General features: G+C 44.8%; 1 protein-coding gene across 1 annotated transcript in view; it reads left to right on the forward strand.

The window, feature by feature from the left end:
- Nucleotides 1-15,000, forward strand: part of LOC125311298 (collagen alpha-1(XIX) chain) — an 87,579-nt gene that overhangs the window by 25,767 nt on the left and 46,812 nt on the right. Inside the window, exons 14-18 of the mRNA XM_048269194.1 lie at nt 1,455-1,508; nt 5,077-5,112; nt 7,894-7,923; nt 9,010-9,036; nt 9,302-9,355. Coding sequence (XP_048125151.1) covers nt 1,455-1,508; nt 5,077-5,112; nt 7,894-7,923; nt 9,010-9,036; nt 9,302-9,355 — 201 coding nt within the window. The remainder of the gene's footprint in view (nt 1-1,454; nt 1,509-5,076; nt 5,113-7,893; nt 7,924-9,009; nt 9,037-9,301; nt 9,356-15,000) is intronic.

Consider the following 15,000-nt stretch of genomic DNA (forward strand, 5'->3'; position numbering starts at 1 on the left):
TAGTTAAATGTTTTGTGCAAGCCTGAACCACATGCTCATATCTCAGCCATGGACTCAAGGCACAATGCAAGCACATCATTTCATTTCTGTAAGTTTAGAATCATTTTTCAAGTGTCAGCTTTTGATGCACACTACGGTAAGTTCTATTGATTTGGATGATTCTTTTTTGTCTGTGCAGACTGCCAAACAGTCACCCGGGGCCGCAGCTTATCAGATCGGCTGCATTTGAAGCGCTCTCTCTCTCTCTCTCTCTCCCGCCACCTTCCCCCTGCAGAGAAGTACATGGATGCCACCGGCCACTCATCTGCTTTTTGTCAGCGGCTTCTAGTTTCGTACAGTAGGCAGTCGCACAGCGCTGCGCCGCTCTTCTTCAGGCCGGGGTGTGTACGTCAGTCAGTCACATCACTTTGCCAGGAAATCTGGGAGACGCAATGATAAAAAAAGAAGGCTATCATGCGCGGCTGATATATCTCACCTTTAATGGCGCTCTCACTTTGGCAGCCTAACTAAGACAAATTGTGCTGTTTTTGAGTGCGTTTAGCACCCCTCCATCCGCCGAGCCCTGCTCCTAAGCACCCCCCACACACACACACACACACACACACACACACACAGACACACACACACCGCTCTGCTTCTTAGCTTATTTCAAACGCCTCTCACCGCCGCTCCAAATGTGTCACACCTAACAAGGCCCGCTGTAAATTTAGTCTGTCGATACATGTCAGGGCTCATTCGTCAGCCACGGTGGCCGGCGGTGGCCGTTTATTCACCCGCTCTCTCCCGTCTCAGCTGTCCCTCCCCCTCTTCACCGGCTTTTCACCGCGACCGCCACCCTAGCTGCAGCCGCGTCCTGACTTTGCCCAGGGCCCTTCAGCGCCAATCGGATCCCAGACAGACCCTGCCCAGAGGCAAAGGCGATGAAAATCCTAATCTTGGCTGTGACCAGCAGGCTTGGTTTTTTTTTTTTTTGGATGAAAGGTTTCTCGGGGAGGAGGAGGTGGGGTGGGTGGTTGTGTAGGGGTTTGACGTAGTCACGGTGCTAGGAGGGGGGGTTGGAAAGGTTGATATCTGCTAATCGCATAACTGTCAGAAGAAAGAATACTGCTGCATGATTTAAAGGGGGGACCTCGAATGACACCACCTTCCTCTCAGCAAGGCGAGGACAATATTACAAATAAGTTAAAGTCAGTTGAGGCCGCAGGCGTCTGCATGGTTAATGGCCTCTTATTGGCTGATGACACTGTAGACCGGGGGAATCGGGTCGGGAGTGGGTGTGGGGGAGCTTAGTGTTGCCATCACAGGAAAGCACTAACTGTACAGTACACTCATCATTTCCAGGAGGAAAAAAGATATTTTAAATGATAAACGATCTGTTTTTTGTCCTTTCATTCTTTCTATTTTTCATCCTTTCATTCTTTCTGTGTTGCTGTTGTGTTTTCCACTTTCCCCAGGGATTGAAAGGTGACCCAGGAGCTGCAGGTGCACCTGGCCTCAAAGGTGAAAAAGTGAGTCTTCTGTTTATTATTTACAGCATGAGTGCATGAGAAATGAAAGAGACAGTGAATGCTACACCCCCCCCCCCCCTTCACACGCACACACACACCAGTGCCCCTGTGCCATTGTTGTGCCTCCTCTCTCCCTCTCCCCCATCCTCTCTTCCTCATCTCCCCATCCTCTCTCTCTCTCTCTCCCCATCCTCTCTCTCTCTCTCTCCCCATCCTCTCTCTCTCTCTCTCCCTCTTCTTCTTTCTCTTCCTCTTAACTGCCTCTCTATTTCCACCTCTGCTTTGAGTCTGCTTTTGCTTCCGCTTGAGAAGGGTCATGGCTAATGTCAATCTGTCTGTGTCTGCCTCTCTTCACTCCCCAGTGAAGGTCTGAGGCCTGTGTGTGTGTGTGTGTGTGTGTGTGTGTGTGTGTGTGTGTGTATGTGTGTGTATGTGTGTGTGTAGCTTACCTTGGATGTCACAAAGGATGTGGTAATATTGTCATCATATCATTTCACATTGAAGGTTTTTCTGAAAGGTCACATTTATTTTGCCAAGCCAGTAGACTTAGCCAGCCTCTTGCATAATGGTGCTTTTAAGATATGATGCACCTAAAACTGCATGTTCAAACTGTAGGCTGTGGACTGTGGAATTGGAATAGATGACACATTGCGTTATCTGTCTTGCCAGCAAATTTATTTTTGATCGAGAGACCACGCCTGTGGCTGGTATCTGCACGTGATTAGTTGGATTATCAAAATAGATGTTATCTGTATCAGACACACCCCTTGAAAACAGAATTCCATTCTCATGATTCTCCAGCAACACGTTTCAGCAGCACTACATCAAACAAACACACACACACACACACACACACACACACACACACACACACACACACACACACATGCATGCATGCATAGGATGCACACAGACACACAAACAATCATGGAACTCAGGAACACACATGCATGCACATGCACACAAACACAAACACACACACACACACACACACACAACACACAACACACACACACACACACCAGCACACACACATACACATGTTTCAAACTGACAGGACGCTGTTGGAACCCACAGTAGTCCTGTTTAATGTCTAATAAGAGCATAGACTTTTTTGGCTGATGTAACCCTCTACCCTTCACTTGCTGTCTGTCTTTTATATGTAACCACAATGATTAAGTGGTGAAAATGATCCACATCCATTCAAATGCACTTGGTCTCAGATTTACAGCAAGACTCTGTACAGACTTCAAACAAGCTCAAATAGTAAGAAAAAAAACTCCTATCAGCAGCTCTTTACACGCAGCCTGTTCACAAAAATATGAATTTAAATTAGCTCCATTTTGCATGCATCTGGAAAGCATCAAGGATGTATCTTTTCAGCAAGACCTCTCTCTCTCTCTCTCTCTCTCTCTCTCTCTCGCTCTTTCCTTCTCTCTCGGTCTCTCTCTGTCTCTCTCTCTCTATCCCTCTCTCTTCCATGTACACCAGTGCTGAGGGATTACTCAGTGTACGAGATGAAATGTTCTCCTCTAATTAGTTGTCCTATCCTCCGTGTTCTTTGATATCCCAGCCTCTCTGGTCGGGTGTGTTTTTTAGCTTGTTGTTGTTTGTTGTATTTCATAGGAACTGTCTGATTGCATGTGATTGGAGGTGCACTTTCTCTCAGGCTTGCAGCCATAATGAGCCTGCTATGGCATTCTGTCTGGGCCAGTTTATTGCCAGCTACTGTATTTTATAGTCATCTCCCTCCTGTTGGGACGGTGGAAAGGGACTGTTTGTTTTGTATTGAAACTGACGGAGGGGAGGTAGACCCGTCCTGCTGTTTGTAGATGATGTAATAAAACGCATCTGTGTTGTCGAAGAGGCAGCTTGTGGGTGGAACCAGTTCCGTATCAGAGTTTAACTGTTATGACTGCGGAAGATGAATATTCTTACAAAATCCCCTCTCCTGTTTTACCTACCTCAGTGGAATAGTACGCTGACTGGAGTCTTTTTTTAAAAGAAAACTCTTAGTGGAAATGAATCTGCACCTGCGGTAGCCACGGATGCTAAGTGAGTATCAGTGGAAGTCCCATAATAAGTTACTGTACTTTGTCTTTCCATTGGGGCGTTCAGTCTGCTGGAAAGTAAATAATGGAACAACATTTAAAAGTTTCCAGCTTGCAGACTTTTTGCCCTGGCTTCCCACCATTCAAACTGTGTTAAATTACACTTATTTTCAGGCCAGAAAGCGACTAACAGAAAAATAATTAGGTCGCTTGTATTCATTGGGGGAAGGGAGGGGGGGTGCTGTTGTAAGAGCTGTTTTTTTTTTCCCTCAGTCTTTCCCTGCTTTGTTTTAACTTTGTGTTTAAGTGCAGGGCTGTGGGCTTTGGGTGTCTTGTGAGCTACTGTTTACTCGTCCGTCCCCACTCTCTTCTGACGTGTGACATTTCCCAAACGCACCGTCCCGGGATGCCCCTCATTTTTTTGTTATTGTAGCAAAGCTTTAATCTATTTGTTTAGTTTGCTGTATTTATTTTTAAGATCCAGAAAGCCCTTGATGGCTCGTCTCTTCCTGACAGTTAAGCGAGAGCATGTCCAGGTGTGTTGTTTATGAGTCCGATATCGGCGTCGCACCTGGAGTAAAAAGGGGTGCATCGTGGGTAAGTGCTAGGTGGGCAGGAACCAAAATGTCAGAGTAATGACGCCAGGGTGGTTTTTATTTCTGTGACCTTTCGGTTTCAGCAGGCGTGAGCGATGCCTGTGAGCTTTTTCATCCACATGTCAGACCCACTGAAATAGCTTTTCCTCATTTATTATTTGTCAAGTTAGGCTCAGACAATGTCATTTCTTTAGCAGCAACATAGCAGATCTCACCAGCCCAGCAATGGAAAAAAATGTCACCCTTCAAGAACTAACATAGTTAGAAGCTAATATAGAAATTAAAAATGTCTCCCACTGCCATAGTCTTTGTGTTGCCAGAAGCAGACACAGCTTGCAATTATGTTCAGTGCAAACTGTGAAGAAAATTAATTATTCGATGAATACAGTCATAGCACACATGATATTAATTTGTGTTAGTATGTCATACAAGTATTGACATTATTTTGAGGAAACTCTTTAAAAAAGTTTATTTTCCTCAGACATTTAATCCTACAGTCATAGTTGTCTCTCCCATAACAGTGCACTGTATTTCATTTCATTGCTACGTTATCCATGGTGTGTAAAGTGAACGTGCTGCAGAGCTGCATTGGTTAAGCCTGACACTCTACCTAGAACTAATTGCTTCTGCACGGGCAAGACCTTTTAGTCCCTTAAGCAGCACACTGACCACAAATCTGCCAATTGTGTGTGTGTGTGTGTGTGTGTGTGTGTGTGTGTGTGTGTGTGTGTATGTGTGTCCAGTTCCTGCTGCCCATTACTGCTCGTAAAATACCACCTAGTGTCTTACCTCTCAGCTGAAGGCAAGTTCCAGCTTCCTCATGTTCCTGCTATGCAGAGTGTGGTCACATTGACATGATGCTGTAAAACCTCCCCTTATCTCTCTCTCTCTCTCTCTCTCTGTCTCTGTTGTGTCTTACAGGGGGACATTGGCCCACCTGGTCCTGCAGCCTCATTGGTATGTATGTCCCTCATACTCACTAACACAGCTACAGTTGGTGAATCAAGTGCCGTGATGTTTGTCCATGTGTACAGGAGGGGAAATTATTATTTTTCTCCCCATAAATGATTGAGTGTCAGACCCCCACACACACACACACACACACACACACTCTCCAAAACTGATGGTGGATTTATGGACGGCTGGTTGACCGGGCATAGGCAACGAACGGCAGGCTTTTTTGTTGAATAAGCTGTGAAACATCTGGCACTCGTGGCTGGGAGGGAGGTTAAGAGCACAGGTGAACACACTCGGTGTCCCATTACGGGGCCTGTTCGCTCAGAGTTATGGAGCTCAGAGCAAGGACGGCCGACATACCGGATGGAGTCAGCTGGATTAGACAGACCGTTAATTAAAATGCTTTTGTTATTTTCACTTGAATATCCTACAGTTTCCAGTGGATTTTGACGCTTAATATACAGTTTAACAATAATCCATTGAAAGAATTATTCAATACACACAAGACTAATATAAAGTTCATAGAAATAATTAATCACTGGTAATACAATACCATCACAACCTCCTATCATATATTCTTGTGAAATCTGTTCTATTTCTTGTGCTTTATATATTACAGGTTGTAGATGGAAAATGGCGTTATTAATATTGGATGCAGACCTTATTGTTTGCAGAGGAAGCTTAGGCTTATTTTTAATCTATATGTGATTAAACACCAAATCATAGCCCTTCATATTTTTTTTTCTCTTGCAGCAGATTTCTAGATGTAGAATTGACTTTTTTTTGGCAGCTATTCTTTCTATCTGCTTTAGCAAAACCATCCCAGTATTAATGAATAGCATCTCTGTTCCATTGGCAGGTAGACAGCCACTGTGGTTGAGCATGCTGATGCTACAGACTCAACGCACACACAGTGGGGTTCTTAAAATATTCCCATGTCTCGTCACACTGGCACCTAATTCAGAATGGCTTGACATGAAGCACCCCGACACTTCAGATTACATTGGAAATTTATCCCAGAACACAGGGTGGTAGCAACCTGTGTGTGCACCAGTCAGTCATCATGCGGTGGGACGGCATGCTTACAGTCTGAGATGGGCAGATAAGCATCCTCCCAAACAGAAGGCATTTGTCTTACCACTGTCTAGAATCAGGTCAAGTGGCGTGACAAGATTATAGTTTATGGAGATCTCATTCAGCTCTTTTCATTCACACCCTGAGCTGAACTGTCAGGCACAGGCAAGTCAGTGTTTAGATTATGAATGTATAGTACGCACAATATGGTACAGAATAGAATAGCATAGCATAGTTTAGAACAGACAGAAGCTACCTCTCGAATGCTCACAGTGATAGTCAAGGGCTGTTGTGTATCTCTTTCTGAAGGCGGGGCAGTTGAGGCAAGGAGGCCTGTAGGATTGAATTGGCTCCCATGCTGCACACAGTGTGTTCAGCCCGTCTCCCCGAGGAGCTGAAGCGTTTACCTGGAGTCTTTACGCCTCACCATGAGGCGCACACTGCGACTGCAGCCTCACACACACACACACACACACACACACACACACACAAAACACCACACTACATATCATTACCTCAGCGCTAAACCCAAAGATGGCCTTGAAAGTCATACGGCGGGTGGATGCATGACTGTAAACGCACACAAGCTCCGCTCAGACATGCATATGATTTGTATACTCTCTGGAATCAACAGCATCGGGGGACACGAGACTGGCAGCGCAGATTAAAAAGTATACCACGGGTGGTTAGCTAATTACTAGCGTCATGAGAGCGTAGAGAGGGGCTGCCAGTCGAAATCAGCGTTTTGCTCCCTGAGCCGTCTGCTCGCCCTCTTCCTTTCATGTCACCCAAACACTCGGTAAACCCCCCCGGGGGGCTGAACCGTGTCACGGCATGAGCAGCTATTTGCTCCCGCTAATTTTACATTTTACGAGCCGAGGTGCGATCGCACCGATCTCTCCTCTCCGACAACAAAGAGTGCCACTGTCGTGTCAACAAGTCTTTGACACAACAAAGAGTCCGGGCACATAACAAGACTGTGAATTGTTACATATGGAAGATCATGCGTGTGTTGTCTGCTGCCATGCCATGTTTATATTAAGGGAAAATATGTGCATGCTTGTCTGCTTGCGCATCACTTGTAAATTACTTTCAGTAATATCATCGTTGATATTTCTCATGTACTTTTAAAATAGGATGTCCTTTGGGAGATGTCGGTCTTGTTTACTGCAAATACCAAAGACTTGTCAATCCCCCTTGTTAAAAGTTTAGATTTTGAATGCCGCATCCGCCTCTAGGTCAATGACTTTGGCATTTTGACTTTGGCATTTTGACTTTGCGTGTAGTGAACGGCTATTTTTGCAGTTGTTTCCGAGAAGTTGTCAGTATTTGTGAGGATGCCAGCTGATGAGGGACACCATGTGTTTGCTTGTCATTGGAAAGTCAGTTGTTAGTCTCTGTGTGTGGATGCATATATACAGTATATGTGTGTGTGTGTGTGTGTGTGTGTGTGTGTGTGTTCAGCGTCCCTCTAGTATGGTCTTGTGGACAGACAACTTGCTTGACTAGGAAGGTCACAACCTCTGTCTAGTTCACCGGTGCTTTGGGCTTTTAAACCTGTCGACAAGGGCTACATTTCTATCCAGTATCAGACATCCGTACGACTTTCACCAACAGTGTACAGCAATAACATCATAATTTAAATCAGTATTGCCAGATTGGTGGTAATGGTCTTAATTGTCTTCTCTTGTTTGTTTTTTCTCTTAGACTGAAATGAGAGGTCTGAAGGGAGATCAGGTAAAGCAGACTGCTCCTCCTCTTGTGCCTGAAATCTGTCTAATTTAATTAGCTGATGTTCTACCTAAAGCTCAGGAGACTATCTGGTACAATCATTGCTTCAATTCATTTGAAAGTCGTGTCTATGGATGGCTTATCAACTGGTGTTTTGAATATGTCATAATAATGAATATATGCATCATCAACCATTGTTTATTCAGGGAAGACTGACTGAGAATTAAGTCAAAACATAATAAAATAAAAATAAGATGTTCTTATCATCAGTCAAAGCAACACTGCACAACAGCCATTTTGTCTATTATACCCTTATATTGGTGTACTGACACAAGCTGGTCTAAATTGAATACCTCTTGTAATTTGCTCCATTTATTGGGTGCAAATCATTTAAAAGCTAATTTTCTCAACAGATTTGATCTGAGGAGTTTCAAGGGATAAAAATCCCTGTGAGCGTGTATTATGATAGATTAATTGAATTCTAAAAAGAGATATAAGTTAGAAAGGTAATTTTCTAGTGATTTCAGTGTGGAAATGGCTGTACTATACAAGTACTGTGAACAAGTACTCTAGGCATTAAGATACGGATACTGTATCTTTCTTGATGTAGTAGATGCCATTTATTTAGGGATGACTATGCATAGTGAAATGCACATTGAAGATTTGACACAGCTTGCTCTGCAGATGTATCATACGCATTAAGAGTCTTCTGCATAGAAATCTCCTTTGCAATGTTCTACAGAAACACAGATATCATTCATTTACAGTAAACGTTAATAAGCCGGTGGAACATTATTTTTAGTCTTAATACCTTTAAGGTTAATCCTGTCACAAATACAACCTGTGTTCTATCAGATAGGTCATGAAACCATATTACACATTGCATACATATTGCATTCATTACATTCATTAATGTATTTCACATATTATATTTGTACTTTACTCTTGTAAGTGAATTCCACATTCACTGCTCACACGGCCACGGTTTTCTACAGTATGTGAAAATGAAAGCAGTAAGTGCTTAGACCTCAGTGTAAGTGAACACACAGTGTAGAAGTGGAGAGTTTATGTTTGTTCTGATGTCTTTTGCAGGGGTTACCGGGTCCTGCAGGGGAGAAGGTGAGAACTGAACACAAAAGAACTTGTTCTCTGTGGAACTCCTCCGCTATCGCCACCTCCAGCCCACTCTTCTGTGCTGCTAACGCTAAAGGCCTAATAAGTTCACCGCTCCGTCGGGAACATGTGGCCCGGTAGTCTGTAAACTGGTGGCTATTTGTACATGTTTTCTGCTGCAGTGGGCTGTAAACTGGCGGTGCCACATAGCCGGAAACGTGTCCTTAATGTCCAATCTTACGGTGTTTTCCCCTCTGTCCTGTGTCCCCAGGGGGAGACCGGGGTGTCGGGTCAGCCTGGAACGCCGGGCAAGGAGGGCAAAAGGGTGAGTAAACAACAGCAGGCCACTGTTTGTGTGGCCCGGGCCTGTGTGTGTGTGTGTGTGTGTGTGTGTGTCGGGAGGGGTGTGGTGGGTGAAGCGAGCAGGAGCGACAGCTGAGGATGTGAGATCAGGGCGTGGGTGGGCCCTGAGCCTGCCGGGCTGCTGATGGACAGGGCAGTTGAAGGGGGCGGTTTGGGGGCGCAGGGTGGCTTATGGGGGTGGGCCAGTGTTTGGATGGGTCATGCTAATAGAATGACAATTATCACAGAGGCCGACTAGTCAGGGGTCACGCTCGTGACCGGACGTGACTGACAGCACACGTGGCGAGGGCCCTCCAGGAGCCGTGTGTCCACTGTGATTTAAGATTGGAAAACGCGGGCAAACAGAAGAAGAGAGCAGATAGGGTTTCTGTCCATTTAAGACACCACAGAGACCTTATTTCTCTTTGTTTAGTCTGAAACATAGATACTTGGAATGATACATAGATCGGATACATAGATCTGATACATAGATCCTTCTTTTTGTTATTGTTGGAGAGCAGTGAGTGTTTCAGGGGAGATTTATAACATCTGATAGCATACTATGGTGTATTGGGCTACGCTAATCTCAGATTATGTTACATTACATTTTATATTACTTATGTAATCCGTTCCATCCTGCTCCAGAACAGTCATCTATGAACATTGGGACAGCAACACCTGTTCACCTGTTTCGTTCTGGACAGCCTCTGGAATGCTTGTACTGTATACTGTACACAGCACACTTGTGCAGTATACAGCACACTTGTGCAGTTGTGACCTAGTTGGCTCATAAATTAATGTCCATGTAAGCACACAATTTTATTATTTGCATTCTTTCTGGTCGTCATTACCTCACTGTGGTGGTCACTCTGTGTAACTGGATGATTTTCATAGTTTGATGGTGAGAGCAAGTTGGTCCACTGACAGTGGCATTTGAGTGATACACAATACTACAGACATCTGGACCAGATATTTGTGTGTGTGTGTGTGTGTGTGTGTGTGTGTGTGTGTGTGTGTGTGTGTGTGTGTGTGTGTGTGTGTGTGTGTGTGTCGTGCGTGTGACTGTGTTGCCTACTCTCAGCAACCAAAACATGAGAAAAGTAGAAACAGTTCTGTTGTTTCCCAAACTGCATAGAACCTAAGGCCACACAAGTTTCCAAAATGGAAAGAAGGCTTAGTGTTTGATGTAGCTCTCTTTTCAACTAAGAACTTGCCATATTCCTGCACTACAACTTTTTTATATTTTGTTCAAAGTACAACTCAGTGTCAGTGCCACGAGAGGCTTTTGACCTTTTCTTAGAGAATCTAAACACGGTGTCAGGCTTAAACCAAATGATACCTTTTTAATTGGTTTGGGCTGCAAAAGGCTCTGTTTAGAATCCAAGCGTTATGTTCTAATGGTTTTCAGCCTGGCACAAAGTGTTCATTAAAATCACAGGAGCCACCAGGGAATATAGTAACGTTTATTTCCTACCTGAATGAATTCAGAGTGGGTAGTCGGTGTGTGAGAGCGAACAAGTGAGCACGCTCAAGCAAAGGCAGCAAACTTCTTTAGCGCCTGACACTCAAATTAACACCGAGTATGTTGTTTTGTTGGGAGAAACACACAACTCCACCTCTATTAATACACACACTTTGATGAGCGGATGGCTTCCAAGTGACTGTGGATGTGCTAAAGTTTAAAGTTTCGGTTTATTTTTAGCCCCCGCTAGGCCGGTCACATGTGGCTCCAGAGGTTGTTGACCAACCTGTGTGTCTTTTTGCGCTCCCAGGGTCTATTTTTGGGATGGGGGCATGTATCATTATCTGGGTGTCTCTTACCAGAGAGCCTCTCACCCAATTAGCATCTCTTGCTCACTATTACGCCGCGCGGTCACTTGGCCTCTCTCCGAGCAAGCGGGCAGCCATCTTAAGCAGCTGGGCGGATCTGAGAAGCTATCCTTGGCCATTCTACAACCCCTCTAAAATAAGCCGCGCGAGTGCAGACTGTGCAGCCATAAGAAGCGCCAGAGCTGTCAAAAGTGTCACGCCAAAAGTCCTTTTTTCTTCCCTCACCTGCCCGGCCGTCTGCCTGCCGCCCGCCAAAGTAGTCTGATCAGTTGAATGACTAAGGGGAAGACGTGAGTCACCTCTCTTGTGGGACAGAGGGTAATTTAATACCCGCAGTGAAATATTTCCCGAATGTAAATTTGACAATTGCTGCCAAAGAGTTATTTCCGAGGGGGTCGGCGAGTCACCCACACTATTACTGTCCTTTTTCGTGGACGGTTAATTAACGGCCCCGCCGCGTCTGCGCTGTCCAATCAGTCAAGAGGACGGGCCTAGTTGGACTCCTTAAAACAATAACGTGAGGTGCTGCACGCCCACTTTAGCCCGTGTTAATTACGGTGAGTGGGGCTGACGAGGAGGGGAGGGGAGGGGAGGGGGAAATGAACCTCATTTAAATAATAATGCATTGCGCCTAGATTGCACCAAGAGACGGCATTAATAGTAATGCGAATTGCTTGCTTTCATCCATTATGGATGGCATTGACATAGAATGGCAAGCAAAGAGTAGGACTTTGGGACTCGGTGTGACATGCTGCGGGAGATCAAACAGGAAGAGGAGGGAGAGAGGGAGGAAGAGGAGAGGTGCCAGCGAAGGGAAAGAAAGAGAAAGAAAGGATTCCTTTTCCTTTGCCGATGGCGGCCCCGGTGAAATATTTAGCAGCGTCTGTAATGATGTGCTAAGCTCTGTGTTGTCTTTGTGTGTTACTGTGTGCCCCACAGGACACCAGGAGCACTAGTGGAGAGCATGTATGTTTGTGCTGCCAGTGATGACAGGGAATTTTGGAGATTCCGCTCACCAGTTGGCATTGTCTGGACAGCAGGATGGCAATTAGGCTGACTAATGCCATTCCCATCCCATGACAGTAGCCAGCCTTACAGTGGAACAACAATTTGCACTCAGATGAACAGGAAAAAGGAGAAATTGCTCATTGTACCACCCTCACCACCCACCAACCCAGACACACACACACATACACCCCCCCCCACACACAACTAACCATGTGCTAGAAGAAAAAAAAAAATCACCACACTGTCATTTGCCTGACACAGGGGAGTCACACACACACACACACACACACACACACACACACACACACACACACACACACACACATGCGATTGGGCAGTGCATCAACCTTGCTCTGAGCCAAAACATACAGGAACATGGTTCTTTTTTCATGTTCTGCCAAGCCTTCCCAGCATGCCTTGCTCGGCTGGCTGGCACGGGACGGTGTGTGGGTTGAGCACAGACATGTGTTCACCGCTGGGCTAGCCGGTGGGCTGCTGTGGATTAATAGAAATCAGCTTAAAAAATATTCACAGTGTCGGTTAGGGCATGGCACAGAGCCCTGCCATAGTATGCTAAATACGTCTCAAAAACAGGCCGCGCGAGAAATGTTTACGGGGCAAACAGTGCCTTCAAGACCAGCGTGTTGACATTTCGAAGTTGCCCTCGAAGCTAGCGAAGGTTAATTTTTCAATAGGAGATAGAGAAAAACGTCGTCGACTGGCGGTGGTTTGCTTTATAGCGATGCAGGGCTTCATAAATTGTTTATGTAAATATTTTATTCTTTGCCTTTGAAGTCTGTTGCAGGAAGTAAAAAGTGTATATTTAGGTATTGCATTTAAAATGCACTTTAATCACAGACATACACAGCAAGGCAAGAGCTCGCATTGTACTTTTATGGCTGCATCTTCCAGCTCTGCACAGCCTCACTGATGTCTGCGTATATGTTGTGCGAAACCCCCTGAAGAGTGCTCAAGAAGAAGCAGAGAATCTCCAGCAGACAATCTGGATGTTGATGTGTCTCTATAAATCATGCAGCAAGTCCCTTCAGTATAAAATGCATTTCACTTTAATTAGACCACTGAAACTGAATCCAGACCTGTGAATGTCTAGCAGGAGGGCTGAGCTGGCAGAGCTAAGCTTGGCAGTGCCATTTGTCTGCGCGTTTCACATATACATTCTGTTGCTGATTGAGTATGCCTGGTGCATTGAACTGAATGTTCTCATCCGCCTGGCACTTCAAAGACGAGGCTGCATTTCGAAGTGAGAGGTTAGCACAGCATCTGAACCCAGGTCTGCACCAGGGGCCAGAGGTGACCGAGTCCGAGACCTGAACCTGAGCTGTCCCTTTGTGTCACGGTGGACACAGGAGAAGTCACGGGGTTACAAACCATCATGACACATAACGTGGGCATGAGCTGGACAGAAGCATGTGCCTGCTGCACTCTCAGACAGGCTGGCTTTTAGAGTCCTGGCCCTGTCTGACCCAAGGCCTAGCAGACAAAGGACGTGTGTCAAGGGTCAAGGGGTTAAGGGTCACTGGGCCGTGTGCAGCCTGGTGTTGGCATACCATGGGTCTGTGGTCAAGATGGGTCTGCCATGAATACAGCCGATCTGTTGAGGATGAAGGTGGGGTCAAGAGTGTGGAGATACTGAAAAAGAATGATATTCTCTGGCTGTGCAACAAACATAACACAAATATTGTATAATGAACTGTTAGGAATAGCATAACATCCATAGCAACACCTTGCTATGGATGATAAAATGTACAGTACAAATATACATTTAGACACATATTATATGCAACTATCTATTGTTAATGTATTCAATAATAGGTGGTATACTTTTAGTTTGCATAAACAGTCTTCTTTATGTACATTTTTATGGCATGTGTTTGCATCTGATATATTGCCATGCAGCATTTGAATTTTGGGAGCCTGCTTAACTGTAACATCAATTTCAGTCCACTGGTGTAGAATTGACCTGCCTCAAAAGTTCATAGTCATTCATGTATTTTCAAACAGATGGAGTGTGACTATCTACACATGATATGACATATGTTATGGAAAGAGAGGAGTGTTGCCTGTGTTGTGTTGTGCTGTTGATATCATGTCTAATGTTCACAAGGGAGAGGAGAACGTGATGTATATGTGATAATGTCAGGCCAAGTATGAAGGAATGGGGCACCTGTAGACCTGGTTACCTGCACTCTGTTCAGCTTTTATAAAACACTGTAACAGCTGTCGTCTGAATGTGAGCATTTCAAATATCAGTTGTAGGCGGTTGACATCACCTACTGAAAAAAAGACTTTTATATTGCAATTTTAATACATCATGCTATCAACATAGGATGCATCGACCTTAGAGCCATGCTAATCACATAATCACCTAAGTCACCCACAACTTCTTACCTTTGTAGACACAATGTACCTTAACTCAAACGGCTCTATAAATAAAAACAGAGTTCAGTCTATTCAGCAAGGCTGTGTTGGTAGCAGCTCAAACTGTAGTTGCCATTCTGCCTCTACAATGACTTAGTCTAATAATGAGTAATTATATACTCTTCATGTAATTACAGTATCTATAGTATTTCACTGTAAACCACTGTTGTCTTGAGACCCCCTCAAGAAAAGCAATCTCCAGATGATATTAATGGCTGTAATTACAGTCAATTAAAGGTAATTTGTTTCCTCTTCAACTAAAAGACGTGTGCTATAAATACCATTTAACCACGGTGTCCTCTGTCTCTCCATCATGCAGTTCATTTACTCGCAGGACGCGGCCAATTACCG

Source organism: Alosa alosa, chromosome 18 (assembly GCF_017589495.1).
Source record: "Alosa alosa isolate M-15738 ecotype Scorff River chromosome 18, AALO_Geno_1.1, whole genome shotgun sequence".
NCBI classification, from domain to species: Eukaryota; Metazoa; Chordata; class Actinopteri; order Clupeiformes; family Clupeidae; genus Alosa; species Alosa alosa.